The sequence below is a fragment of the Cervus elaphus genome, chromosome 17 (genome assembly GCF_910594005.1).
Source record: "Cervus elaphus chromosome 17, mCerEla1.1, whole genome shotgun sequence".
Lineage (NCBI taxonomy): Eukaryota > Metazoa > Chordata > Mammalia > Artiodactyla > Cervidae > Cervus > Cervus elaphus.
Genome location: NC_057831.1, coordinates 18,420,589 through 18,446,706, shown reverse-complemented (window position 1 = coordinate 18,446,706; position 26,118 = coordinate 18,420,589). Strand labels below are relative to the sequence as shown.

At 41.4% G+C, this 26,118-nt stretch overlaps 1 protein-coding gene across 1 annotated transcript; it reads right to left on the bottom strand.

The window, feature by feature from the left end:
• Positions 1-5,427: 5,427 nt before the first annotated feature.
• ETNPPL (ethanolamine-phosphate phospho-lyase) lies at positions 5,428-25,288 on the bottom strand. The gene is made up of 13 exons (XM_043871426.1): positions 25,062-25,288; positions 22,286-22,404; positions 21,861-22,020; positions 19,623-19,697; positions 15,629-15,719; positions 14,461-14,577; positions 12,734-12,816; positions 11,717-11,942; positions 10,652-10,806; positions 9,947-10,036; positions 9,593-9,723; positions 8,222-8,289; positions 5,428-6,807 (listed from the first exon to the last, which is right to left on the bottom strand). The coding sequence occupies exons 1-13, from the start codon at positions 25,280-25,282 to the stop codon at positions 6,685-6,687; spliced, it is 1,659 nt and encodes a 552-aa protein (XP_043727361.1). The 5' UTR covers positions 25,283-25,288; the 3' UTR covers positions 5,428-6,684.
• Between the last annotated feature and the right edge of the window lie 830 nt (positions 25,289-26,118).

Sequence of the window (26,118 nt, the reverse complement as noted above, 5' to 3'; positions counted from 1 at the left end):
GGATGCTTGTGGGACCCCACCCAGACAGACTCATCAGCTTGGTGTACCCATCCCCCAACTCCTGAAAGTGAAAGTGACTCAGTCCTGTTCGATTCTCTGCAACCCCTTGGACTGTGGCCCACCAGGCTCCTCTGTCAATGGAATTCTCCAAGTCAGGCCACTGGAGTGGGTAGCTGTTCCCTTCTCCCGGGGATCTTCCAGACCCACAGATCGAACCCAGGTCTCCTGCATTGCAGGTGGATTTCTTATCATCTGAGTCACCAGGGAAGCCCTATTTTTTATTTCTTTAGACTGCACAGGCTCTAGAGTGCATGGACTTCAGTAGCCCTGGGGTATGTGGGAATCTTAGTTTCCCTGATCAGGGGTGGAACCCATATCCCCTGCAGGGGAAGGGCTGATTCTTAACCACTGGATCATCAGGGAAGTCCCTCCTCTGACTACTCTTGAGCAATGGTTGCTGATGGCTCAGGGCTCCCCTTTCTCTGAGAACTACCCTCTGCACAAGGGAATTGGCTTTCTAGAGTTGTCTGGAAGCTTTGTCCCCTCTTTGGCCTCCAGCCAATGACTGCCTGATATGGAAGCCCCAAGGAGCTTCTCAGTTCTGCCTTCTTAGTGCAGCAGGCAGCGCATCAGTCTCATAATCTGCAGGTCCTGAGTTCGAGGGGACAGTTCTTTTGGGGCTTTCTTTGTAGCTCAGTTGGTAAAAAAGTCTGCCTGCAATGCAGGAGACCAGGGTTCGATTCCTGGATCAGGAAGATCCTCCGGAGAAGGAAATGGCAACCCACTCCAGTATTCTTGCCTGGAGAATCCCATTAACAGAGGAGCCTGGTGGGATTGCAAAGAGTCAGACATGACTGAAGAGACAGCATGCATGCACCCTTGCCTGAAGCAGGCTTAATTGTAGGTGGTCATCCGCATTCAGAAGATCTGGTTGGGTTCCAACTATGGATATCTTTGCTGCTTTCCTTCCAAGACCTCTTGCTTCCCCTTACTTCCTTAACCCACTCCTCCTGAGAGCGCCTCCAATAATTCGCTTGCACTAGAATCCCAGTCTCAGACTCTGCTCCTAGGGAACCACACCTAAGAAAACCTTCAACTAACAGAGAATGTTTAATGTGCTCTTGTTTCAGGATGAAGAACATGGGAAGACTAGTGAACTCTGTGATCCTGGGCCCTCTTGCACATTTTGTTCTCTGTGAAATGCGTTCCTGAGAAGTGTGTGGTACAGATGACTCTGTAAATCCGTGGATGATGTTTTAGGTAGAAGCATTTGAGGCAGGAAAGGAAAACCTGCACCCAGAGTAGCTGTCTCCTAGTAAAATAAGGCACTACTCCTTCCATGGTTGAAGCAGGATAATTTAAGCAACACATCACCAGGCAGCTGGCTGACTCCCTGGGGAATGGCGCCGTGTTGAGGTTCAGTGTTGGACTCTACTGTTGGCAGACTGGGCATTCAGGAGTGGCTGCAGCCAGATTGACCTGGGTGAGCAGAAGCCCATGTTGCTGAGTCTCTGAGTGACCTCCATCCCTGTCGCCAGGGCACTTGGTTTGTTGCCTCATTGGACAATCACAAGAGTGTTGAAGTGATTGAATCTGCCCATCACGCAATAGCTGGTGTTTCTATAAAAGCAATCTGTACAATCGAAATCCTTTAGAAAAGAGGTATAAATAAAGGAGCAGTTCAAGGACTTTCATTGCAGTTCAGTGATTAAGACTCAGAGTTTTCACTGCTGTGGGCTGGGGTTCAGTCCCTGGTTGGGAACTAAGATTTCACAACCTGCATGGTGTGAGAAAAAAAAAAAAGCAACAAATTGGAAATCCCAAGACAAACATCACAGGTTAAGAATCTCAGGAATATCACAGAGCAATATTTTGGGAATAGTGAAGAATAAAAGCAAATAATTGAATATACGAAAGGAATGAGTGATTAGTGTTCTCTGTCCTCTTTGTTTCTCCTTTTTAAGTCGGTATCCCACCAAGAAGAACATAAGCTATGTGTGATGCATCAGGGGCCAGTTAAAATCAGGGAGTCCTCAGGGTCTTCCGAAGGAACAAGTGTTAGGGGCCTGTGGCTCTCCGCAAGTCTTTTTTTGCTTCCTAAAGCTGTACTTTCTGCTTCTACAGCCCCATTTCCACTTCAAATTGTATGTTATTGTTGCAATTTTCTTCTTCCTAGGGGAGGAAAATGCACCCTGGATTTTTACTTTCCTTATTGTAACTATTTCAGTTCAGAGATGATGTTGCTATTGGTATATAAAATAGTAAGGATGTAGAAGTCAGCATTTGGTGGCCCATGTTTCATTATGTTTAAGTGAGTATTAACTAGTAGAAGTATTGGTGTATTTGCTACTGCGTCACTTGAATGGGTTTTCCTAATTAACATTTTGGTGTCTGTCACTGGCTGATAAACTGTTTTGCTTTTGCTCGCTAAAATTAATAGTTCAAAGCCAATTCATAAAAATAACTGGTTTTAGAACATTTCATTAATAGATTTAACCATCTATGGCATTGTTTACTCTTTTATGCCTCTGATCCCAACATTTAAAATAATGTGGAGGAAAAATCACTGGCCTAGGCGTCAGTGGTCTGGGTGGCAGTCCCAGCTTCAAAGATGTGGGCACCTCATCCAGCCACTCAACCTCTGTGGCCTTCAGCTTAGCCATCAGTCAAACTAAGAAGCCGAACCAAGGACCCACTCTAAAGGAAATACTAGAAGGGGTATTCTTCAAGAAAATAGGGAAAATAATTCCAAATGGAACAAAGAGTTGGAGAACAATAAAACGCATACATATTAAACTATATATATATATATATATATATATGCCTAAAATTACAGATTTAAAATACAAAATAGCAACATCAGAGAGAGATAAATGAAATAAAAATATTCTAAAGTCTTTTCACTGATCATGCATGTGAGCTCAGTTGCTTCATTCAGTTGGATTCAACTCTTTGCAACCGCATTGACTGTAGCCTGCCAGGTTCCCCTATCCGTGGGATTTTCCAGGCAAGAATACTGGAGAGAGTTACCATTTCCTCCTCCAGGGGATCTTCCTGACCCAGGGACGGAGCCTGTGTCTCCTGGTCTCCTGCTTTGCAGGTGGATTCTTTACCACTGAGCCACGGGGGAAGCCCTTTGCGTTGATCAGGAAGAGGATAAAAACCCCAGTCAATATTGCATATGTGCTTTTCTATGTATGTTAATATATTTATTTATTTTTGGCTGTGCTGAGTCTTCATCGCTGCTCAAAGTTTCCTCTAGTTGTGGCAGGCAGGGGCTACTCTTCCTTGCAGCGGCTTCTCTTGTTGCAGAGGAGGGCTCTAGGCTCCACACAGGCTGCAGTAATTGCAGAGCATGCGCTCATAGTTGCAGTTCCCAGGGTCCAGAGCACAGGCTCAGCAGTTGTGGCACATGGGCTCTGTTGCTCCACCGCATGTGGGATCTTTCCTGACTAGGGATCGAACCCAATGTCTCCTGCACTGGCTCACAAATTCTTTACAACTGAGCCACAGGGGAGTCCTGCATATTGGCTCTTAATGAGTATGGGTTTAGTCTGCTAGAATTTTGTTTAGGATTTTTGTACATACACACACACACACACACACTATATATATATATATATTGAATAGATTATGCTATATGTAATCTATATATATATAAAATAATGGATTATGACCAAGTTGGGTTAATCTCAGTTTAGTTTCACATTTGAAAATTAATCTATATACATCACCTATGTAATTTTTTTTTTTTGGCCAAAAATGTTTAACCTGAGCTTAATCATGAGGAATATTATATAAATTCAAACTGAGAGACATTCTTCTAAATGTCTAACTGGTTGAAGTATTCTAGGTGAAAAGAGACTAAACAGAAGTGACAACTAAATGCTATGAAGAATCTTTGATAGAATTCTGAATTTGGGGGACTTCTCTGATGGTCTAGTAGTGAAGACGGAGGGGATTTGATCCCTGGTTGGGGAACTAAGATCCCAGATCTTGTGTGCTGCACATCTCAGCCAAAAAGAATTCTGAATTTAAAAAAAAGCTACAAAGGACACTATTGACATAATTAAAATGTGAATATCAATTATATATTAAATATATTAATAATATTAATATATTAAATAAACTAATATTAAATGCCCCTAATGTAGTAATTGATTTGTAGGAGAATGCCCTTGTTTTGGGGAAAGATAAAGTGAAATATTCAGGGTAATTGCCTTGATGCCAGCAATTAAATTTCCAATGGCCCAAATGGCTTAGTCAAAGTCAAACAGCACATGCATAGGTACACAGATAGGAAAGTAGAGGGAGCAAAATATGAACAACCGGTGAGTCCAAGTGAAGGCTACATGAAATACATGAAACTTTCCTGAAAGTTTAAAATTTTTCAAAATAAAAACTTGGGGAAAATGTACAGAAAAATTAAAATATAATAACAGTAATATAACAAAATAAATGGCTAGTGATGTGAAGGAAATTAACAATGAAATCCAAGTGATGATATAAAGTGGCTTTAAGAAAATACATAGTTATCCTTCAATTAAAAAAATTAATTAATTAAAAAAATACATAGTAAAAGTAGTTCCTTAAAGATAGGACTGGACTCTCTGACAAGCAGTTAGTAAGAAGGGATCATCCTGTAGAAAGAGAGGCAGCTGATCTGCTGGAAGCCTCAGTAAGACACGTTTGCTCAAGATGGTGGGAGATAAACCCTACGAAGATCAGGGATCTATCACTTCAGCAAAGGGCATGATGGCCCCGTGATAGGCACACTCAGTGCTGGCCTTGAAAAGCAGTGGCAAGGGAAAATCTTCCCAGTGCTAGACCTTTGAAAGGTGCACCTGGTCTTCCATGTTGTGTGGAGAAAGAACAGCGAGCATATATATGAAATCCTGAGCAGTGGGGAGTGGGTGCATGGCTGGTCAGGAGCCTGAAAGAATTAGAAAGTCTGTAGCAAAAGGAGGTGTTGGGAAGAGGCACATGAATGACTATGTGGAATACGCAGCACAGGTTAAGGTCTGTGTCACATGCTCACGTCCACCACAGAGCATCCACTAACGGAAGAAGGCCCTGAGCCACCAAGGAGACAGGACGGCTTGGCCGGCTGGCAGCAGCCACTGTGACTTTAGCCACCCCCCCCCAATAGGCACAGCGGCACGTGGGCAGGGTGGCCAGGGTGGCGGAGACGGGAACGGCTCATTTCAGGGAGACAAGCGCTTTCTCACACAAGGAGTGCCCCCAGGAGTGCTGACCTGTGCTGTAAAAGGTCTGACTGTCTTGGAATTAACCTCGGTTTCACAGAAGCAAACCACAGAGATCTTCATGCTCTCTCCTCTCCACCTGGGGATCAATCTCAGGGCAATCCAGCTCAGACCCATAGTCAACTATCCATTTAGGAGACAAAACTATTTTAACAACAAGACCTTGCATTTTCACAGCATTTTATTATGGTGAACTCATAAAGGAAGCTTTTTGCATTTAATTTCCCCCCAACATCTTTCTCAGCTATCATGAAACGGCCATAGCAAAATTATTTAACTCGTCTTTATACAACAAAAACCAATACACAGGGAATTCTCTGGTGGTCCAGTGGTTAGCACACTGTGTTTTCACTACCACACTACCAGGGCCCAAGTTTAATTCCTGGTTGGGCAATTAAGATCCCGCAAGCCATGAGGCACAGCCCCAAAACGAACAACGCTTCCCCCCAGAAAACCCAACACACAAAGCTTAGTAACTGCCAGGAGGGCAATTGAGAAATAATGAGAAGTCAAGGCTAAAAGTCAAATTTCTTCCAGGCCAGTACTCACACAAGCCTCCAAGTCTCATGGCACCTGCACATTTAAGGAAGAGATTCTTGAAGTTATCTCTGTGTGTCAGGGTGTGTGCATAGGTGATAAGACGGATGAGAAGGAGAAGAGGATTGCTTGAAAAGTTAATTTCTCATCCAGTAGGTAAGTGACTTGCCAAGATGACAGTCTGATTAGCCAGAGCCGAGGTGAATGTGGTGCTTTGGATACTGCTCCAGCTCCATGCTTAGGAGTGTTTCTGGGTCTACTTCTTGTCTGGCCTCTGCACCTGTGCCCTCATCCCCAGAGGATCACAATTAACCTCATTCCCCAACAGGAGTCCAGATTATTCATTCCCTTCTTCACAGTTGCTATGTGATTTTTCCCCAAATGGCTTTACTTTTACCACCAATGCTACGATTCTCCTAGAAAGAACACTACATACTTCTCTAGTCAACATTTCTTTTTCATGTCATCTTTTATTATAGCCATAAATATTTATAAATTAAATCACTAAAGAATTCAATATTTTAAGGCACTAAGTCTCCAAAGTTCAGGAACCTATTGTACTTTCCTCTGTCATGTCAAAGATTAAAATATGAGAAGTAAAACTGTCAACTTCATAAATATTTCATTTGAAGCTTAAACTGAGTAGAATAAACAAAGTACTTGCAGAAATCTCAAGTAAGGAATTAATAGGCTAAATGCTGAACTAATAGTCTTGACACAGTTTGATTATCATTTGGATTAATCTTATGACTCATCGACTTTATTTATACCTCTGAGTAAATGCGAACACTTCTTTCAGAGGGTACAACAGAGCTTTAACAGAAAGGACACCTGCATTCATTCTCTATAACTCCGGACAGTTATCTTGTAAAATGCTCATCTCTCACGTCCTGAACCTCTTGCTGAGCAGTGAATCTGTGCACAATCCATTTCTCTTTCGGCTGGGATTTTCTCTGGGGTCCAGGCTGCTGTCTCTGAGCAATTCTGACCGTGCTTCCTTGGGCATCTGTAAGACAAGCGCACAAACTCGAGGGCAGCCCACTGCTAACGCACCCAGCCTCCAGCCTCCGCAGGGCTAAGTCCACAGGAACGCGGCATGTGGAACACGAAAACACAGCCCAACACAGCCCAACACAGGAATGCTGTGTTAGGGAGCTGTTCCTCCCCAACCCTCATGACTACCTTCCATAGACACCGGAAATGTGATGGCAACCTAAAATCTGGGCGTCCAAGCCAAATTCAGAAAGGTGTGCTAACTTTGCTATCTCCACAGAGGCATTTCTGGTGGGGGAACTCTTTTTTTGAGTCCCTTTTCAATAAGCTCCTTTTCAATGCTTATATGCTTCCCAGGTGGCGCTAGTGGTAAAGAATCTGCTTGCCGATGAAGGAGACGAAAGAGACACTGGTTCAATTTCTGGGTTGGTAAGATCCCCTGGAGGAGGGCATGGCAATCCACTACAGTGTTCTTACCAGAAGAACTCGATGGAGAGAGGAGCCTGGCAGACTACAGTCTATGGGGTCGCAAAGAGTTGGACATGACTGAGGGTCTGAGCACTTTCCAATACTTGCTTGGCCCAGACAGCCGTGATTCTGCCCCAGACTCTCTATGCGACTCTCACACAGCAGAGAGGGACTGATGCCTAGCATTGGTTTGTGTTGCAGCAAGAGAAAGAAGCACCCTGTTAGCCAGTCATTTGCTCTCATTCAAAGGGCGTCGTGGTTTTCACTCAGGGAAAGGACTTTTCTGACTACACTGGGTGTGTACCGAGAGTTCCTTTATGCGTCAAAGTCATAAACAAATAACAAATTATGCAACAGAGCCTCTCAAGTTCTTGCCTTTCTGTTTCCCGACCCGGGGAGCCCTTTCTTGCAGCCTGGGGAGCTTGGGGAGAGGATGGGGAAGCCCTCTGCTGGCAGCACATCAAATGCAGAAACTAGGCCACTCAGCACCAGATGGTTCCCAGGCCCTGCTGCCATTAGAAGTTTCCACTTTAATTCACCGGAGGATGGAACTCTGGCATTTTGAAGTCACACTGCCAAAGCTTTTGTTGATTAAGAAGTGGGATGTGGGACTTCAAAGCAGTGTCAAACCTCACTCAGAAAAACAGGAAGGAGCTCAGGACATTTGCTATCCTCTCTATATATATTTTGAAGGCCCTCTTTGCAAGCCTGAGGGCTATTATTATTTTCAGCATGGGAATGACCCTGTAAAAATGGTTCTTTGCTTTTATAGATATCAAGTGGAATGACACTTGCCTTGGAATTTAACTGCGCACTCAGAATTGCAGCAGTAAGCCAACTCTAGCAAAGGTGGGTTTATTCTAAAGGTCATTGTACGATTTTAAAACATTCGCATTCCTTTTTCTTAAATTTCCCCAATTTTAAACTTTTCCCTTAAATATTAAGCAAGTGACTCTTACCTTGGTTCTGCAAGGAGTATTCTTAGAGATCACACTCTCAGTTTCAGCTCCAATGGCTTCTTCTAAATCTTCATCAAGGAAGATACAGTAGATAAGATGGAAAAAAAAACATAAAACATAAAGAAAACATAAACATAAAACATTAAAAAAAATCCTTAAGAAAAACAAAAAGCCCATTTTGGTAACTATAGGGATACTCTTACTAGAGAAAAATAGAGAGGTCCATGTGTTTTAAAACAGCTCCTCTTCAACTTTTTTTGCAGCATTTCACCATTACGCGTGGCACTCGGCCTGCATTAGCTCTGGCTCATTCACGTTGCTAAAAGGATTGTCCAGCCCCACAGCTAAAAATGTTGAGGCTCTGAGCTGAATTTTAAGCAATAGCGACATTTGTCCCAACTGTACTCTGTTCCACCTGGCCTTCAAGGGACCAGAGGAAACAGGTATGTGAGGACTGCTGGCCAGGTTTGGGCGTCTCTTAGTTCAAAGACAGTGACTGTATTACAAATAACTTGGGGCTGACTCTCAACTTTCCAGTATTAATGATTTATTTTGTATACTGCACTGTCCTGGCTTATCAGCCTTATCCCAACCCCAAGAGGCTGAGAGGGAGCAGAGAAGTAAAATCTTAAAAATATAACTAAAAGCTCCAACATTTGACAGTGCTTTATGTTTTTCAGTATGGCTTTACACTGCTCCCTTACTTAGCTAATCTCAATTTATGAAAAATAAATTAACCTAATTATTTAATGTGTATGCTCACTCAATCCTGTCCAACTCTTTGCGACCCATGGATGGTAGCCCACCAGGCTCCTCTGTCCATGGGGATTCTCCAGGCAAGAATACTGGAGTAATTGCCATTTCCTAATTCAGGGCATCCTCCCAACCCAGGGATCGAACCCGCATCTCTTGGGTCTCCCACATTGGCAGGTGGATTTTTAACCACTAGCACCACCTGGGAAGCCCAACCTCATTATTTAATAGAGGCCAACAAAAGATTAATTCCTATGACAGGCTATAATTCCGAATGATGAACAAATCCTCAAAAATGGAATTGCAATAAGTGAAGCACAAAGTCAAATGAGTCAGGGTGTAGCAAATAACTGTTCACCTATAGCCTGTAAGTTTTATTAACAACATTTCAAGCATTTTCAGGGTATAAAGCTCAAAGACTCTTATGCTGCAGCATCTGTGGTTTGTGGTACAATGAAGACATGCAATTATTTTTTAAAAGCGAAAATAAATGATAATGTAAATTTACACAGTCATTTCCACCCTCCTTCACTTCTACCATGGACAGCAAGATGCACTATCATGTATGACCAGGAGGCAGGTGTGGGGGGCATCTTATTTAAAGATCTGTGGACAGACCTGTTAGAATACCATCAAGCTGTTCCACCATAAACTCGGCGTCTTCCTCAGTGAAGCACATAGGTGGTTTTATCTTAAGCACGTTTCTATGAGGTCCGTCGGCACTGAGAAGCACTCGCTTTTCTTTCATCCTGATTAGTGCAGGAAATACATGTGAGTGCATACAAGCAATAACTAAGGTGATTTCAGAATGATGTGAACAGACAGCAATTTAGTATATGCATGTAAGAAGTCACATTTGTAACTGCACGAGTCTTAAACTTTCCTTATTTAGGGAGAAGAGAGGAAGTAAAAACATTCAAGTGGGTGGACATCTTTTAAGCTGAGATACCAAACAGGTGAGGGGTGGTTTACTTGTAGATGACGTGCTGAGCTTCTGCTGTGGCGGGGGTCCTTTGCTGATGGTCCTTCACTAAGTCAATCCCAATAAAGAGGCCAACACCCCTGAGGGAGACATAGAAAGGAAACTTGACATACACTCTGTCAAGCACCACATTGTCACAAAAAATTAACACAGTTGTCAAACTTCAGTTTGATTTGAGGCTGAATGTGAGTCCCTTTAGAGGTAGTTGTAACTAGTTCTAATTAATCCATGATACCAATCCAGGGTCCACAGGACTCCTTAGTTTCTGAAGTTAGTTTTTGTAATCCAGTTTTATTTTTCCATCAAATAATTGCAAAAAAAAAAAAAAGGTTTAAAAACAACCTTATACTATTTAGTTTCATATGACATCAATGATGATAAATACATATATGAAAAATAGTGATTGTCTTAGATGTCATGTAAATTATTTTTAATAGATCATACAGAATTACTTTAAGTTTCTTCTTTTCATCTTCTAGCTGTTGAAATTATCCTGGCTTAATTTTTTTTTTAAGTGTAAGTCAGGAAAGATATATACCCAAAAGTTAATAGTGATAAATCTGGTTCTGAATTTAAAAAGTTTTTTCAGTGTTTTCTAGATTTGATTTTGTGTAATTTATTTTAAATTTATAAGATAAAATATCACCAATATTCATTTGGACATATGGATAACTACAATTCCTTGATAAATATACCTGATATCTCCTATCAAAGTATGTTTAGTCTTCTGCTTATTCAGTAACTCAGTAAGATAATTCCCTACTCTTGTGGCATTTCCTTGAAGGTCTTCATTTTTTATTACATCCAGAACGGCCAAACCAACAGCAGAAGATACTGGATTTCCTCCATACTGCAGAAAAAAAATAAATGAGAAAACAGACTAGTTGAATTCATGCTGTTGCTTCATCTATGAGAAATCTGGCTCATATTTAAGTAAAGATATAATTTCAATAAAATTTTCCCTTGTGATATTAGCTTTTTAAGTTTAGAATATAGCATGATTCTATTCATTTGGGATTGAGAATATAATTCTAAATTATATATATGCTACGTAACTGGTATGAAGGACTACTGGGGAATCTATAAATTCATCCAAACCAAACACAGATATTGTGTTGGGAATTAAGGATTTCAGAGTGTGGTTTAGTTAGAGGGATGTGGATTGCAGCACTTGAATATCTGTGTGAAAAAAAAGCCAAAAAATGACATTTTCTCCAAGTAATTTGTGTTCCTAGATTTTGATTCTGACTTTTAGCTGCAACAAGTCCTATTACACATATTGCACAAACTATAACAGTCTTTCCAAACTTGAGAATCTTACAACTTTTGGGGGCAAAATCAAGGAAATAAAATTTCCCAAAGATAGAAATTTAGTTAGTATCTCCTATGACAGCCATATAATATTTATAGTATTGAATCATCTATACACTTCAGACGTGCTTTGGGAATTTAAATGTGATACAAAACAAAAAAAGATCATATCATCTGTTAATGAAATATCATAACTTCTAGAGTTTCCCAGGGCAGACATCTATCACTGGAACAATCAATAGGAACATTTTAGGAAAGGGAAAGATACAAGAAAAAATAAAAGGAGGACTGTGCCAAACAGAATGAAATATGGTTAGATCAAAGTCTGGCTTCGGTTCTGGGGTCATTAGCTGGCAACGGTGAGATTTATTCTTTATTACATTGGAAAGAAATATAAGAACACACAGTATTTTTCCCTCTTAGCATTAAAGTGGGAGGTCAAAATTTACCGTGTTGAAATACTCCATCCCAGAGGCACTGAAGGCTTCTGCAATTTCTTCGGTTGTTACCACGCATGCCATTGGGTGCCCATTGCCCATTGGTTTTCCCATTGTGACTATGTCTGGAACGAAGTCTTCACCAAACGTTTGGAAACTCCAGAAATGTTTCCCAACTCGGCCAAAGCCTACTTGAACTTCATCAGCTATAAACACACCTCCTGCTCCACGGACATATCTGAAAAGCAACAGGGCAGCATGATGCCTTCAGGTCACTGACAGCCCCCCTATCCTCCCTTCAAGATACGGATTATTGAGGACTTCAAAAGAATGGCGTTAACCTGAAGTCTGCAATCTTTGTTAAAAACATTTCAGTGCTCAAATCCCCAATGACATCTATGTGACGTCATTGACTTTGAAATATAATCACGTCATTTCCAGATAAGATATAGTCTATGTTGTTTGGGTTTGTGCTGCTTAAAGTAAGCTCTACTGCAGTATTTTAAGTGGCAAGAGAAAAAAGTGAACAAAAAGTAATGTTAGCAGAGTTAATCTTATCAGTAAAGCTCGGACACCAATCAATCAGAGAGGATGCCAGGTGGGTAAAGTGGGGCAGAGCCCTCAAGGACCCCCGGCTAGACTGTGAGCAAACCCTTTATTAGCTGGGATCTTGGAAGGTGAGGAGTCCCAGGAGTCCTGGGCGGCAGGCGCTCCCAAGTAGCTATTTACCAGCTCGTCCCTGGTGGCTCAGCAGTAAGGAATCTGCCTGCCAGTGGAGGAGACTTGAGTTCCATCCCTGGGTTGGGAAGATCCCCTAGAGAAGGAAATGACAACCCACTCCAGGATTCTCGTCGGGGAAATCCCATGGACAGAGGAGCTTGGTGGGCTACAGTTGGTCGCCAAAAAAGTCTGACATGACTCAGCTACTAAACAACGATGGGAAGTACTTCCATACTTCGCCAACAACCAGATGACCCTGCGGAACTCTCATGGTTCCTTCAGTCTGACCAAAGATGCCCAAGTACATACTCTGCCACTTTCTGGAAGTAGCCTGCTGGAGGAATTATTTGTCCGCCACAACTCTGCATGGATTCAGCAATAAAGGCAGCAATCTATACAAGAGAAGATGGGGTCAAAGTCCATTCGGTCCTCCTCCCAAACCCCCTAAAAAAAAGAGGACTTCTTGTAGAGCAGCCGATTTAAACATGGTTGAGAATGGACCCCTGGCAAGAGACAAATTGGCTATTTGATTAAAAAGAAAAGATGTTCATGCTGGAAAAGCAAGTGATCTGAAGCATTAGTTTCTGAAATTTTAGGTTTCTTATGAAACTACCACTAGAAATGGTGGAAAAGGTGCTTTCCATCTCTCCATAATTAATTTAAATGCAGGATTTGCATTAGGATCAACTGAGTAAGACTGATATCTTGATCAGTCTTTGATATGAGCCTCTACAAAATTACCCAGGTTCCAAACATATCACTGTAATGCCTATTTACTCAACTTGTTGAATTAGGACTGCCCGAGTCTGGAATTTGCACCAGGGAGGTGAGAAGGTGACTTGTGGTCACAGACCTTAGTGACTGTGCTCTCTTTCTGGTTCTTGCCCTGAACCAGGCTTACAACTTAACCAACATAGGCAATTCACAATAAAACTGCAGAGGAAATGTTCTAGAGGCTAAGAAAGGAGAAGAAAAAAATCACTAAATTAAGAGAAAGCATGGAAATAGTATGAGATAAGAAGTTAAGCCATCAACTATACTTCAATTAAAAACAAACAAGGGAACCAAGTCATTAGGATAAAAACACTTGAACTGGAAAACACAAAGGCTTCATTTTTCTCTCAATTAAGAAGTTTTTAAAATTGCCATATTGATGCCATAAATCAATTTAAAGGCAAAACATATGTCAAATCACATTAAAACTCCATGTAAGTAACCCCTACAGCGGCTGAAAATTTAACATTAAGCTGAAGGTGAAAGACAGTAGGGTGAAGACTGAGAAAATGAAAGCTCTTCCTACTCAGTAGGATTCTGGTTTGTTTTAGAAGTGCAGAACCAGGGATGTCCCTGGCAGTCCAGGGGTTGGGACTCCCAATACAGGGAGTGAGGGTTCAATCCCCACGGAGGGAGCTAAGATTTCACACGCTTTTCAGCCAAACAAAACAAAATAAAACACCAAAACATGAAACAGAAGAAATATTATAATAAATTCAATGAATATTTTTTTAAAAAAGGTGCAGAAACAGATTGGAAGAGCCTTTTCCTGCCTGGTCTTACCCAGGCTCAGCGCCTTCAGGAAAGCTGAACCAATTCTAGGGAAAGCCAAGGCTCCCAAGGTTCAGGAGCCTGCATTGATCCTGAAGCCCTGGGGCTACCCTGCCTCTTCCCCTCGGTTCACCTTCTGTCAGCCCCTCATGTTACTCTCATTTGGAATGTTCTGTCCATGGGCTATCACCTTTCTTAATTCTCTCCTCCTAACCCTTTGCACCAGAGTCTGCATCCCACTGGGAAGGTTAGAACTAGACCACCAGTTCTGAAACAGGTACAGTAATTACATTTCCAGGATAAATAAAAATAGTCTTAGAGGCATGACTATAATAATGCATTTTTTGATATATGAACTAAGTGAAAATGTAACCAGAGAAGAACAGAAAGGATTTGCTGTCTAATCCTTTCCCACCTCTCTAGTGTATCATGATGATTTCAATCTATTTTATGAAAGATGTTAACGTGTTTCCAAAGCTGTAAATACAAACCTTCCTTCCACTGTTATGAGCTTCGTCAATAATTTTCTTCACTTCATCTGCATAAGCACTGGCTGGGTCTTCATGGTCTTCTCTGTATTTTCCTCTATAAGTATCTGGAGCTGGTGCCTGAAAACATCAAGAGATAACAGTTTCTCATGATTTTTCTCCTGGACAAATGAGCTTTTAAGAAAGGGTATTTCCCCACAAGAGCATAATAGAAAGGTGACCTATGGATTTATGTGACTCTAGCTGCTTCTGCTCTTTTCCCTTAACAGTTCTGAATTCTGTGACACTCGAAATCTTTGCATTGTGAACAGGAGCTTGGATTTACTTCTAGGCTTCTTGGAAGACAAAATTGCATCCCTGATCACATAAGGGGCGAATTCAAACAACAAATGTGACTATGTTATTTGAAAATCTCAATGAATGCAAACTGTATTAACTATTCTATGTCAAAAATAGGGACCTCCCTGGTGGTCCAGTGTTTAAGACTCTGAGCTTCCAAAGCAGGAGGTGTGGGTTCGATCTCTGGGAGGGGAACTAAGATCCCATGTGCTGTCTGGTGAGGGCAAGAAATATTTTTAAAAAAGAAGAAGGAAATAAACCAGCACTTACCAACTATACAGCAAATTGTAATCATTCAGAAAGCCAGAGTGTTTTAGCAGTAATTTCAGATCTTAAAATTTTGAAAGAATGTATTCATGACTCTCTTAAAAACGTCCACTGATCCTTAATTAAGCCAAATGAGTTTTACTGCTTCAACAACTTGGTTTCTTTATTTTCTTTCATTTAACATTTATTTGACTTAATAAATTTACATAATAATTTAGCATAGAGTAATTTTAAGACAGTCATACACACCTGATGCAACTTTGAGTTTTAAATCAGCTTCAGTGATAGAAAAAGTAATTGAAGATCCAGGGGCAAGAAAAATAAAGTAAAAGCTGTGAATAACAGCTGTCACTACCACTATATACTGATTTGGATGGTACTCATCAATGGATTTTAACCCACATCTTGTCATTAACTAGCTCTTTGACTTTTAGCAAGTCATATAGCAGCTCTATATCTTAGTTTCCTTTCTCATGGTTTCATTTCAATGCAAAGATTGGTCTGGATTATCACTGGGCACTCTTCCAGTAGTAACATTCTGATTCTTGAATTCCAAGATACTTACCACATGCACAAATTCTTTCTTGACATCTTTGCCCTTTTGAAATTTATATGGACTGATCTCAATTAAAGATGATAGGTGACCGTGGTAAGCGCTGAAACGAAAAGAAATGGTAACCAACATCATTCAAAAAAGGATGCTCTTCCAGGATATGAAAAATAGTATTGCGTATCATCCAGGGGGAATCTCAACACTGGTGCCAGATTTAACTATATGGAATCCAATTTTTCATGGTAGGACCAGCCATTAATTTGTCCAGCTCTCCTGATTCAGGCAATAAAACACATACAAAGCCAAGTATGTATCCTTGTAGGCAGTTTTTAGCCAGAAAAAACTTAATTTCTTTGGACTGTATTAGCTCTGCTAAATTAGATTAAGTGTAAAATATTATTTTCTAAAGTTTCATGAGAAATATCAGATGTATGTATTCTTTAAATGTATTTTATAGTTACATTCTAGTAAATTTTAAAAACAAATTTATATTATAAAATGGGCTGTATTTCTGTTTAGGATGGTTTCTAAAGGATGTTCAATAGCACATTTTGAACAAATGCAAGTTGGTAAGGAATAGGAGGTTTTTTCAAAAAGAACGAAGGTTGAGAGGTGATCAACCTTAGTTCTTCCTAAGGTTATGAAATTCTTTTCTTTCACTTAAAATACAGGTGGCTATGATATTCCCCTTAATGTTTTTTTCTTCCCAGATATATATAATCAGGAGACTGGAAATTGTAAGGGCTTCCCAGGTGCTAGTGGTAAAGAATCTGCCTGTTAAGAGACAGGAGTTTGATCCCTGGGTTGGGAAGATCCCTTGGAGGAGGAAATGGCAACCCACTCCAGTATTGTTGTCTGGAGAAGCCCCATGACTAAGCGTCTGAGCACATGCACACACACAGTAGATCAAATGCTGATATCTCTTTCTGTACCAGCACATAACAGGCTCTGTCTCTCTCCGGAAATTATAAAAGGCCTATGAATAGACAAAGCAAAGAAGGAGCACTTCCTCTACCATAGATTAAAACATCCTACAAAAAAAAAAAAAAAAAAAAAAAAAAACCATCCTACAAAGCAATAGCAATGAAATTAGTATGGTATTGGAATAAGAACAAAGTTAAAATGAGTGGGACAGAAGCAAGCTCAGCCATTTGTAAATGGTAACACAGTGGCCACTAGATGGAGTTAACTGAGGAGCAGTTACAGACACAGTAGAACAAAATGAAGAGCATCTTTGTGATCTGAGGGATGGTGATGGGTATGTATAGGGGTAAAGATTTTAACAAAACTTAGAAAACCAAACCACGGGATGAAAATGCAAACTATTTGATTCAACCAAAATTTTTTGGGTAGATGGATGCCACGGACAAAGTTAAAAGGCAGGTGATAGATTGGAAAAAAATATTTGTAATGTCTCAAATAAAAGAGGCTAACTTCCAAAATGGTCTGTTTGCATATAAGAATCACTCGGGAAACTTGGTTTCCTGGACTCTGCCTCTAGAGACTCTCTTTAACTGGTCTGGGATGGGGCCTGGCCATTGGCACTCTAAAAAGAACATTTCCCCACTGCAGTATTCTTGCCTAGAGAACCCCATGGACTAAAGGGCCTGGGGGTCTATGATCCATGTGGTTACAACTTAGTGACTACACCACAACAACCGTAACAACAAACCCACAATCAGGCAGATTATGATTCAGGGAAATACCTTTTCATGAAAACGTGGCATAAAATGGAGAATGAAGAGACCTAGCAATGTGGAATGTAGACTTTTGTAAGAAATTAAAATGTGAGTATAGAATAATAGTTGTTAATATTCAAACAATAAAGTCCATGGCTAAAGGAAAAAAAAAATAAAAAGAACATTTCCTCAGGTATTTCTAAAACACAGTCTAGGCTGAGATCTTCTCATCCAGTCTATGCATGCAAGCACAAAAACAAGGATGGGAATCTCAACAGAAAAACTGGGTAAAGAATATAAGTAGATAATTCTCAGAAAAAAAGTGGGTCAGTCGCTTAGTTGTGTCTGACTCTTTGCAACCCCATGGACTGTAGCCCACCAGGCTCCTCTGTCCAGGGGATTCTCCAGGCAAGAATTCTGGAGTGGGTTGCCATTTCTTTCTCCAAGGGATCTTCCCAATCCAGGGATAGAACCTGGGCCTCCCTCATTGCAGGCATATTCTTTACCATCTGAGCCACCAGTGAAGCTAATTCTCAGAAAGCAGTCACAAATGTATAATAAGTATATGAAGAGATACTCAATCTCAAAATTAGAAAATTGCAAATAAAACAACATTGATATTATTTTACACTTATTAGACCAGCAACTATTAAAGGAAAAAAAGGCACAGTACTCTAAGGTTTTGCCCAGGATATGGGGAAATGGAACATTTCATGCACTGGGTAGAGAGTTTCAACCACTCTGGAGACCGACCTGGCTGCATGCAGTCAAATCAATAATGTTTACAGCACCCCTATGGCCCAGCAATCCTGCTTCTGGGTGCTTATTCCTAAGCGATCCTCAGAAAGGTCCACACAGGCACATGTCTGAGGGTGCTTACTGCCGTGTTGCCTGTGGTAGCTGGGCATAGAGGGCAGTCCCAGTGTCCATTCTGTGATAGGCATGAAGCCTGCCGTCCCCAAAGATGTCCACGTTCTAATCCTCAGAACCTGAGAATATGCTACATGGCAAAGGGAACCTTGCAAATGTGATTAAGCATCCTGAAATGGAGTGATAATCCTGGAGGGTCCAATGTCATTACAAGAGTGTTTATAAGTGAAAGAAGGCGGCAGGGGGATGGTGGCCAGAGACAGGGATATGACGGAAGCAGAGGCTGGAGTGACGGCATGGCTGGCTCTGAGGGTGAACGAAGGGACCCAAAGCCAAGGAAGGCAGGCAGCCTCTAGAAGTTGGAGGCAAAGCAACACATTTTCCCCCAGAGTCTCTAGGATTGCAGCCCTATTGCCACCTAACTTCTAGCCCAGTGAGGCCCAGTTTGGACATCCAGCCTCCAGAACTATAAGAGAATAAATTCATGTTGCTTAAACCACCATGTTTGTGATAATTTGCTACAGTAACAATAGAGAATGAATACATCAACCAACACATAAAACAAGACAAGCCTATAGATGGGCAAGAAATGAGGTGCATGTTCAGTTCAACCCTCTGTGTGTGAGATTAGTGGGGTGGGGAGGCAGAAACAATTTAAAAAAATCTCAGTTAAGCTAGAAGTTGTCAAATTTCTTGTTCAAATTGTAATGAATTTAGGATTTCTCTGGCGGTCCAGTGGGTAAGACTTCTGCTCCCAATGCAGGGAGTCTGGGTTTGATTTCTGGTGGGGGAACTAAGATCCTGCATGTTGTACAATGTGGCCAAAAAAACCTTTTTTTTTTTTTTTAACTTGGCTGCTTATAGTCATTAAAATTTGCTCTAAATTACAGTCTTTTAAATTAATTACAGAGGATAATCACATTGCAGTGGCTCAATAAATAGTTAATGTGTGAAAGTAAATTCTAATTCATACAAAGCCCATGAGACCATGACCACAGGACCCAAAAGAGCCTCCAGGTGCTTGGAAAGAATTAAGTGTTCTCTAGGCCTGAGTTGGCCTTGAAATCTTAAACATAATAAAAAAAAATCCTGTGGCATCCATCCAGCCTCCTCTGTACATACTTCTGGTATCAGTGTAGATAGGATCAATGTGTTTTTGTCTCTGAAGGACTTTGCTGCTGAGAAGTTTCGTGTTTAAGACTTACTGGAAACATGTATATTATCAATTGTGAAACAGATCGCCAGTCCTGGTTTGATGCATGAGACAAGTGCTCAGGGCTGGTGCACTAGGATGACTCAGAGGGATGGGATGGGGAGGGAGGCGGGAGGGCTTTTAGGATGGGGAACACATGTAAATCCATGGCTGATTCATATCAATGTATGGCCAAAACCACTACAATACTGTAAAGTAATTAGCTTCCAACTAATATAAATAAATGGAAAAAAAAAAGACTTACTGGTCAAGAGTGATCACATCTTGGTGGCCTCTGAACTGCCGAGCCAGGCGTAAGGCTAAGTCATTGGCTTCTGATCTATTAAGACAGCAGAGAGAAAGGAACAATGTGACAATGTGTTTTAAAACAATGTGTTTTAAGCTCTTTTAAAATCTTTTGAAATGCTATTTTCAAAGTTGAGGATTTCAACTACAGAGAACTGTATAAATAAATAAGTTGAGGTCCTCTCTTTCCCCTCAGTCTTGCCCAACCAGCCATCTCACGTCATCCTCCAAGTTCCCCAGATGTCTTCAGAAAAGAATGAGATGCACAAGGAAACTCAGTACAAATCAAGGATGTTCTGCTTGTTTCAAACTCTGGCCCAGTTCAGCCACATCATAGGTGACTAACTTTGAGGAGCCCAAGAAACCTGTATTAAATGTGATCTCAGTGGGAGGAATCGGAGTCTAAGGTCCCACTAACTGGCGGGCCACTGAACTGTGTTGTGCTGGCCAAATACTTGATTAGTTTCTTATCTGTAAAATGAAGATCAGGGCTTCCCTGGTGGCTCAATGGTAAAGAATCCTCCTGCCAATGAAGGAGACAGGGGTTCAACCCCTGGCCTGGGAAGATCCCACATGCTAAAGAGCAGCTAAGCCCATGGGCCACTACTGCTGAGCCGACTTGCTGAAACTACTGAAGTCTGTGTACCGAGAGCTCATGCTATGCAACAGGAGAAGCCACTACAGTGAGAAGCCCGCATACCACAACTAGAGAGTAGCCCCTGCTCGCTTCAACTAGAGAAAAGTCCAAGCGGCAACGAAGACCCAGCACAGCCAAAAATAAGTAGATCAATAGATAAACGAGACTTTAAAAAATGAAGATCATAATCCTTTTATCTGGTGTAGAGAGTCTAGACATACTACTCAGATACAGATGGAAAAGTAATCATTTGTGGAATGTTTATAATGTGCCAAGTATTATACTGTTTTACTTATATTGATTCTCATAACTACTCTTCAAGGCAAGTATTGTCATCTTTTTATGGGTGAAGCCTCAGAGAGGTTAAGTAACAAGAATAAGTTCTCACAGCTAAGAAGAGGTAGAGCCAGTGTTGATTGAAGCCTGTTTAACTTCAAGATTATTCTTTGTATTAATACTATTCCAGGCTCTGTCACATCCAGTCTTTGGTGACACTGCTCTTTAAGACTGATCCTTCTTTGACAGCATAGGATTCTTTGGAAGGGAAAGTCAAATACTGTGCCATTTAATTTGCTGAAGGCAGGAATGCTTTAAGACAACAAATTAGATCCTAAAATGTCTTAATTCTTTACAAAGAAAAAAAAAGAACAAATTTCTGGTTATAAATTGGGTTTTAAAATACCTCATTGAAAAAAGAAGTGTGGAACTCCCCTGGCTGTCCAATGGTTAGGGCTCTGAGTTTCTATTGCAGGGGGCTGGGTTCAATCCCTGGTGGGGAACTAAGATTCTACAAGCCTCAGGCATGGCCAAAAAGAAGAAAAGGAATCACAGACTTTCTTATAGTATATATGTACATATCTATCATTTTAAAATAAGAGTTTGTGCTGTATAGACAGCTTTCCTCCCAGTAGGCAAGCTTTTCACCTGTCTTTAAACATGTACTTACTTTCAAAAACATACTTTTTTTTTTTTTTTTTGCTGCACTTCCCAGCTTGTGGGATCTTAGTTCCCTGACCAGGAATCAAACCCAGGCTCTTTGAAGTGGAAGCTTGAAGTCCTAACCACCGGGCTGCCAGGGAGTTCCCCCCCAAACTTTTTAATGTCTGCATAATTTTCAACAGAATGGGACATAACCATTTGAATTTATGGAATTTAAAAGTTGTAACATATCTTATCACTTGAATTTATCCCTTCCTCCTTTGTGTTTGTGCTGGGGAAATGTTCAGGGATCCCTACTGGTGCAGCTTCCCCATCTTTCCCCAAACTAGCATGGTAGTGAAAAGTCTCGAGTGACATGCACATGTTCATCATGAGACTGTGGTTACAGGCTGCATCAAGAGCCTTGGAACACAATGTCAGGTATCTTATCTACAAGGAGCTGGTGGGCCCAATTGAAAGAACCAGGAGGTCAGGTCCCCCATGCAAGGTTATTAGTAAGAGTCTCAGGAAGCCTGTTTACATATTCGTACTCCACCAGCAATAAAAAAAGAAAAGATGTGTGAGAGAGGAAACAAAGAGATTCATGGAAATGCGGATAGCTGGAAAAACCTTGAAACCTACCCTGAATTTGTAAAATAGCAAACAGACAGTCTGTCCGGCAGGGTTGCTGAGAGGCGCTTGGCATATTCAACAATGTTGTCGTGGAGGAATCGAGAATTTGTATTTAGTAGTTCCATCTGTTTCTGGGCAGCTTTGACCACTTCTGGGTGGCAGTGTCCCACTAAAATTTAGAAGACAAAAGTCCTCAAAATGAGTTACAATTTGAAATGCCTGGGAAGTGAGGCAGATTCTGAATCAAAAAAAAGAAGAAAAGTTGATCCTGTTCCTCTCCCACATTTTGTTCTAGCTTTTCCCAGCCTAGGACTAAGGGCCCTGTTCAGCCGAGGAACTGCAGCCACTGCAAATCCTGGGACAAATATTAACGGTGCCAAGGCTGCCTTAATCCATAAACGTATCCTTCAAGCACAACAAAGACAGCTCATTACCATGGGCAACGTTGTTGATGCAATCCAAGTACTGGTCGCCTTTCTCGTCAAACATGTACTGCCGCTGGGCTCGCACTATTTTGATGGGATCCGCAGCAAAGAAAACTTTGCATGAAGGCCTAGAAATAAGGAAAGGAAACACTTTGGTCTGGTAGGACTGCTCAGCATTTGCCCTTCTCAATCAAGGTCACGATGAGTGGAAAATTACAATTACATAAAAGAAAGGGAAAACACAACCGAGGTGACATACTGTTTTTCTTCATTTCATATTAGCCTGGAAACTTTGACCTTAATCCCCCATCTGTGACACTGCTCACATTTCTTATGCTTGTTATATTAAATTTGCCGCGATCTGACAATGCTACTTACAGGTACATGGATCAACTCTGACAGCTCTAATTACACAAACCAATAACTAATTTTCCTTTGGGAAATTTTGTTCAACTAGGAAAAAAAATCAATTTTTTTGAGCCTTCCTATATATTGAAAACTGACAGCTATTACAAATATTATCTCATTTAATCCTTCCAACAATAATATAATAGGAGTTATTGTCATTCTCACTTTTATAGGTGAGAAAACAGGCACAGAAAAATTAAGAAGCTTGGTTCAAGCCACTAAGAGAGAAAAGCAGAATTTGAAAGTAGATTTTTGTCTTGACTGTAACTAGATTTACCACGGTGACCATTTTGAAATGCTTGGAAATACTGAATCATTATGTTGCATAGTAGGAATTAACATAGTGTTGTAGGTGAATTATACTTCAAAAATAAACTCATAGAAAAAAGAGATTACACTTCTTGGGAAGAACTGGGAGGCAGGGAAATCAGATGAATATAGTCAAAAGGTGCCAACTCCCAGTTATAAGGTAAATAAGTACTATCGATATAATTTATATGTACAACATGATAAGGGCATCTTACCTTTTAACATGATTAATTATAACACTGCTGTATGTTTTATACGAAAGTTGTTAAGAAAGCAAATCCTAGGGGATTTTCTATTTCTTAAATTTTGTATTAATGGAATGATGGATGTTCACCAAACTTAACTGTGATAGTCATTTCATGATGTAAGTCAAATAGTTATGCTGCAAAACTCAAACTTAATACAGTGCTGTATGTCAATTACATACCAATAAAATTGGAAGAAAAAAAAGAAGACTGTCTTATGCCATTGCCCAAAATAGAGCTTGCCTGTCATGTAATCTCTCCCTCAAACCTACTTGTAAAGAAATGAATAGCACTAAAAGCTACTACAAATAACTTAGTGTTAAATAGTGTGCAGGAAATTTTACATATCATTTTCATGTCTTTAACTGGTTCCTGTCCTACAGCAAATGGATTTTCCATTCTTAAACAATACAATCCAATTATTATTCTAACCCTTAAACCCACTCTTTTGAGTCTAATAAAATGTCGTCCCTATTTATGGTTACTTGGATGGCTGTCTGGAGTACAAGTTTTAGCAACATGAAAACATTACAAACATTTCTGATCTTGGATCCTTGGATGTTTAGAAACTAAACAAAATATATTATTATTATTTACACTTATTTACATTATTATTTACATTTACTATTTTATTTTTGACACGCCATGAGGAAATGTGGGATCCTAGTTCCCCAACCAGGGATTGAACCCAAGCTCCCTGCATTTGAAGCAAGGAGTCCTAATCACTGCACCACCAGAAAAGCTCCCAAAATATAGTTTTATTTTGGTGGCTTTGCATGCACAGAAAACATGTTCCCATGTGCATTGGAGGTAGTTTAGAGGGAAAGTAGTTACATATTATATTGATACACAATAGTTTAGAAAGTACTATAATTATTGTGAAAAAGTAATAAAATGTTAAAAATGCCTAAAATTAAGTGTCATCAGCTAAAATGAAACTAATGATGAGAATTTCTTCTTGGTTCAAATTCAGTTGTTAGTTTATTAACTACAAGTTAAAATCCAGAAAAATTCTTCTTTATGAATGTGGGCTGAAAACTGTGGACTTGACCTTGCCTCTTTGTTAATGTACTTCCCACCTTGCCACTCAGATTTTCATAGAAGAGGAATTTAATGTGACAGAGATCACAAGGTAACTTGACACTCTACTAGGACCAGAGCCCAGGTCTGACTTAAGTATGGGTCCTGTACGCTCACTCACCAAGTTGTTTATACTATTAATGTGAGCAAAAGGAAAGCAGACCCGAGAGAACCCTGCATCTTTACGTTGTAGTGAGGGCACATCTGGGGAGACCAAGGTGAGTAAGGGCATCTTACCCTTTAAAAAGTGTCTACGCTCCCCCCCCCCCCCCCCCCCCGCCTCCACTGGCTAGATTAAGCTTTTACTTCTTAACCAAGCGTGCAAGAAGGAAGAGTTGGCTTTCAACAAAAGTTGTCAGAATTAGTTTTCATAGCCATCGTCAAAAATATTTCAGAGTTCACAGTTAGGGAAAACTTTCGAGTAGGTGGGAGTGGTAGAGAACTACCCTTCTCCATTCCAGAGCCCATCCCTGGAACGGTGTTCTTCAGTGGCTATCCACCCTCACGGTCGATGCCCCCAGCCGGCCCGCAGCCCTCACCCTCTCCGCGGGCTGCGGAGCGCGGGGAGCCCCCTCGGGCGCGGGCGCTGCGGGGCGCTCAGGGCGCGCGGCGGCGCGTGCACGCAGGTGCGGCGGGCCAGGGCCAGTCCCGCTCCCCGCGGGACCCCAGCTAGCCGGCTGCCTGCGCTGGTGACCTGGTGGTTCCCACTCTCTGCGCCTCCGTCTGGGCGGGGGAGACCTTACCCGATGTGCCTTCTCCTCAGCGCCAGCGTCTCTTGCTTGCTGTACAGTTCGCACATGGTGGCGGGGTGCCGGGCGCCCCCAGGGGTCTCCCCTCTCCTGCCCCTGCGCCCGCGTCCGGAGCCCGAGGGCTGCCCCCGCGGCGGCCCTTCCCTGTTTCCCCGCGTTGGGTCCCCTGGCCCCGGGCGTTGGAGGTCGCGGTCGGTGTCAGACAGTAGGGTCATCTCCCTTTTAAGCCTTGCCCCGCCTTTGCCCTTCGCCAAGCCCCACCCTCCTCCTCCCCTCCTCCGCCGGGTGCCCGCCTGGCAAGAGCCTGGACTCGCCACTCAGTCGCCACCCCCACCCGCCCCCGCTCTTGCCCCGGGCTAACTCCCTTCCTGCCCTGCTGCCCGCTTCCCCTTCCCACTCTTGTTACTTCTTCTAACTCGCCTTTTATTTTTCTAAGTTTGCCTTGCCATGGCCTTTCCTCCTCCTCTGCCTATGAATTCCCTCCTTCCCACTCTCTTTTTAAAATATTTATTTATTTGGCTGCACTGGGTCTTAGTTGTGGCATGCACGATCTGGGCCGGTTGCATTGAGAGCAGGGTCTTAGCCACTGGACCACCTCCTCTCTTTTTTTCTTTCTTCTCTTTCTTCCCTCCCTTCTTCTTTCCTTTCTCCCTTTATTTGTACGCATTCAAAGATAGGCACTCTCTGGAGATAACAGGACTTTTGTCTCCATTCTCCTTTTGAGCAAGTTCCAATACCAAAATCTACTTAACAAGAGTAACAAGTCACACGCCCAAAGGATAAATCACAGGAACTCAGCCTGTTATTTGTTGGGAGGGATAAACTATCCCCCTGTTTCAAACACCTGCTTTACAGATAATTGCACTTGTAGTTTCTCTGAAACGGTAGAGATTATAAAACATTCACTTGATTTATCGGGTTCAGTCATCATAACAACCCTAACTGAGGTAAGCCTGAGAGTTACCACCTTATTTAACCTATGGGAACAGTTATTACAGGTCTACCTGATGGTGAACCTGAATTCATTCCTAGGTTTCTTGACTTCCTTTAG

What these genes read in the sequence shown, in the direction of transcription:
- ETNPPL (XM_043871426.1), bottom strand. Translation starts at nt 25,282, where the DNA reads ATGACCCTACTGTCTGACACCGACCGCGACCTCCAACGCCCGGGGCCA. An exon ending in GCTCAGCACGTCATCTACAA is followed by an intron (nt 9,724 to 9,946) that starts GTAAACCACCCC and finishes TGCACTAATCAG; the next exon opens with GATGAAAGAAAAGCGAGTGC. An exon ending in ATACTCCTTGCAGAACCAAG is followed by an intron (nt 6,808 to 8,221) that starts GTAAGAGTCACT and finishes CTTGTCTTACAG; the next exon opens with ATGCCCAAGGAAGCACGGTC.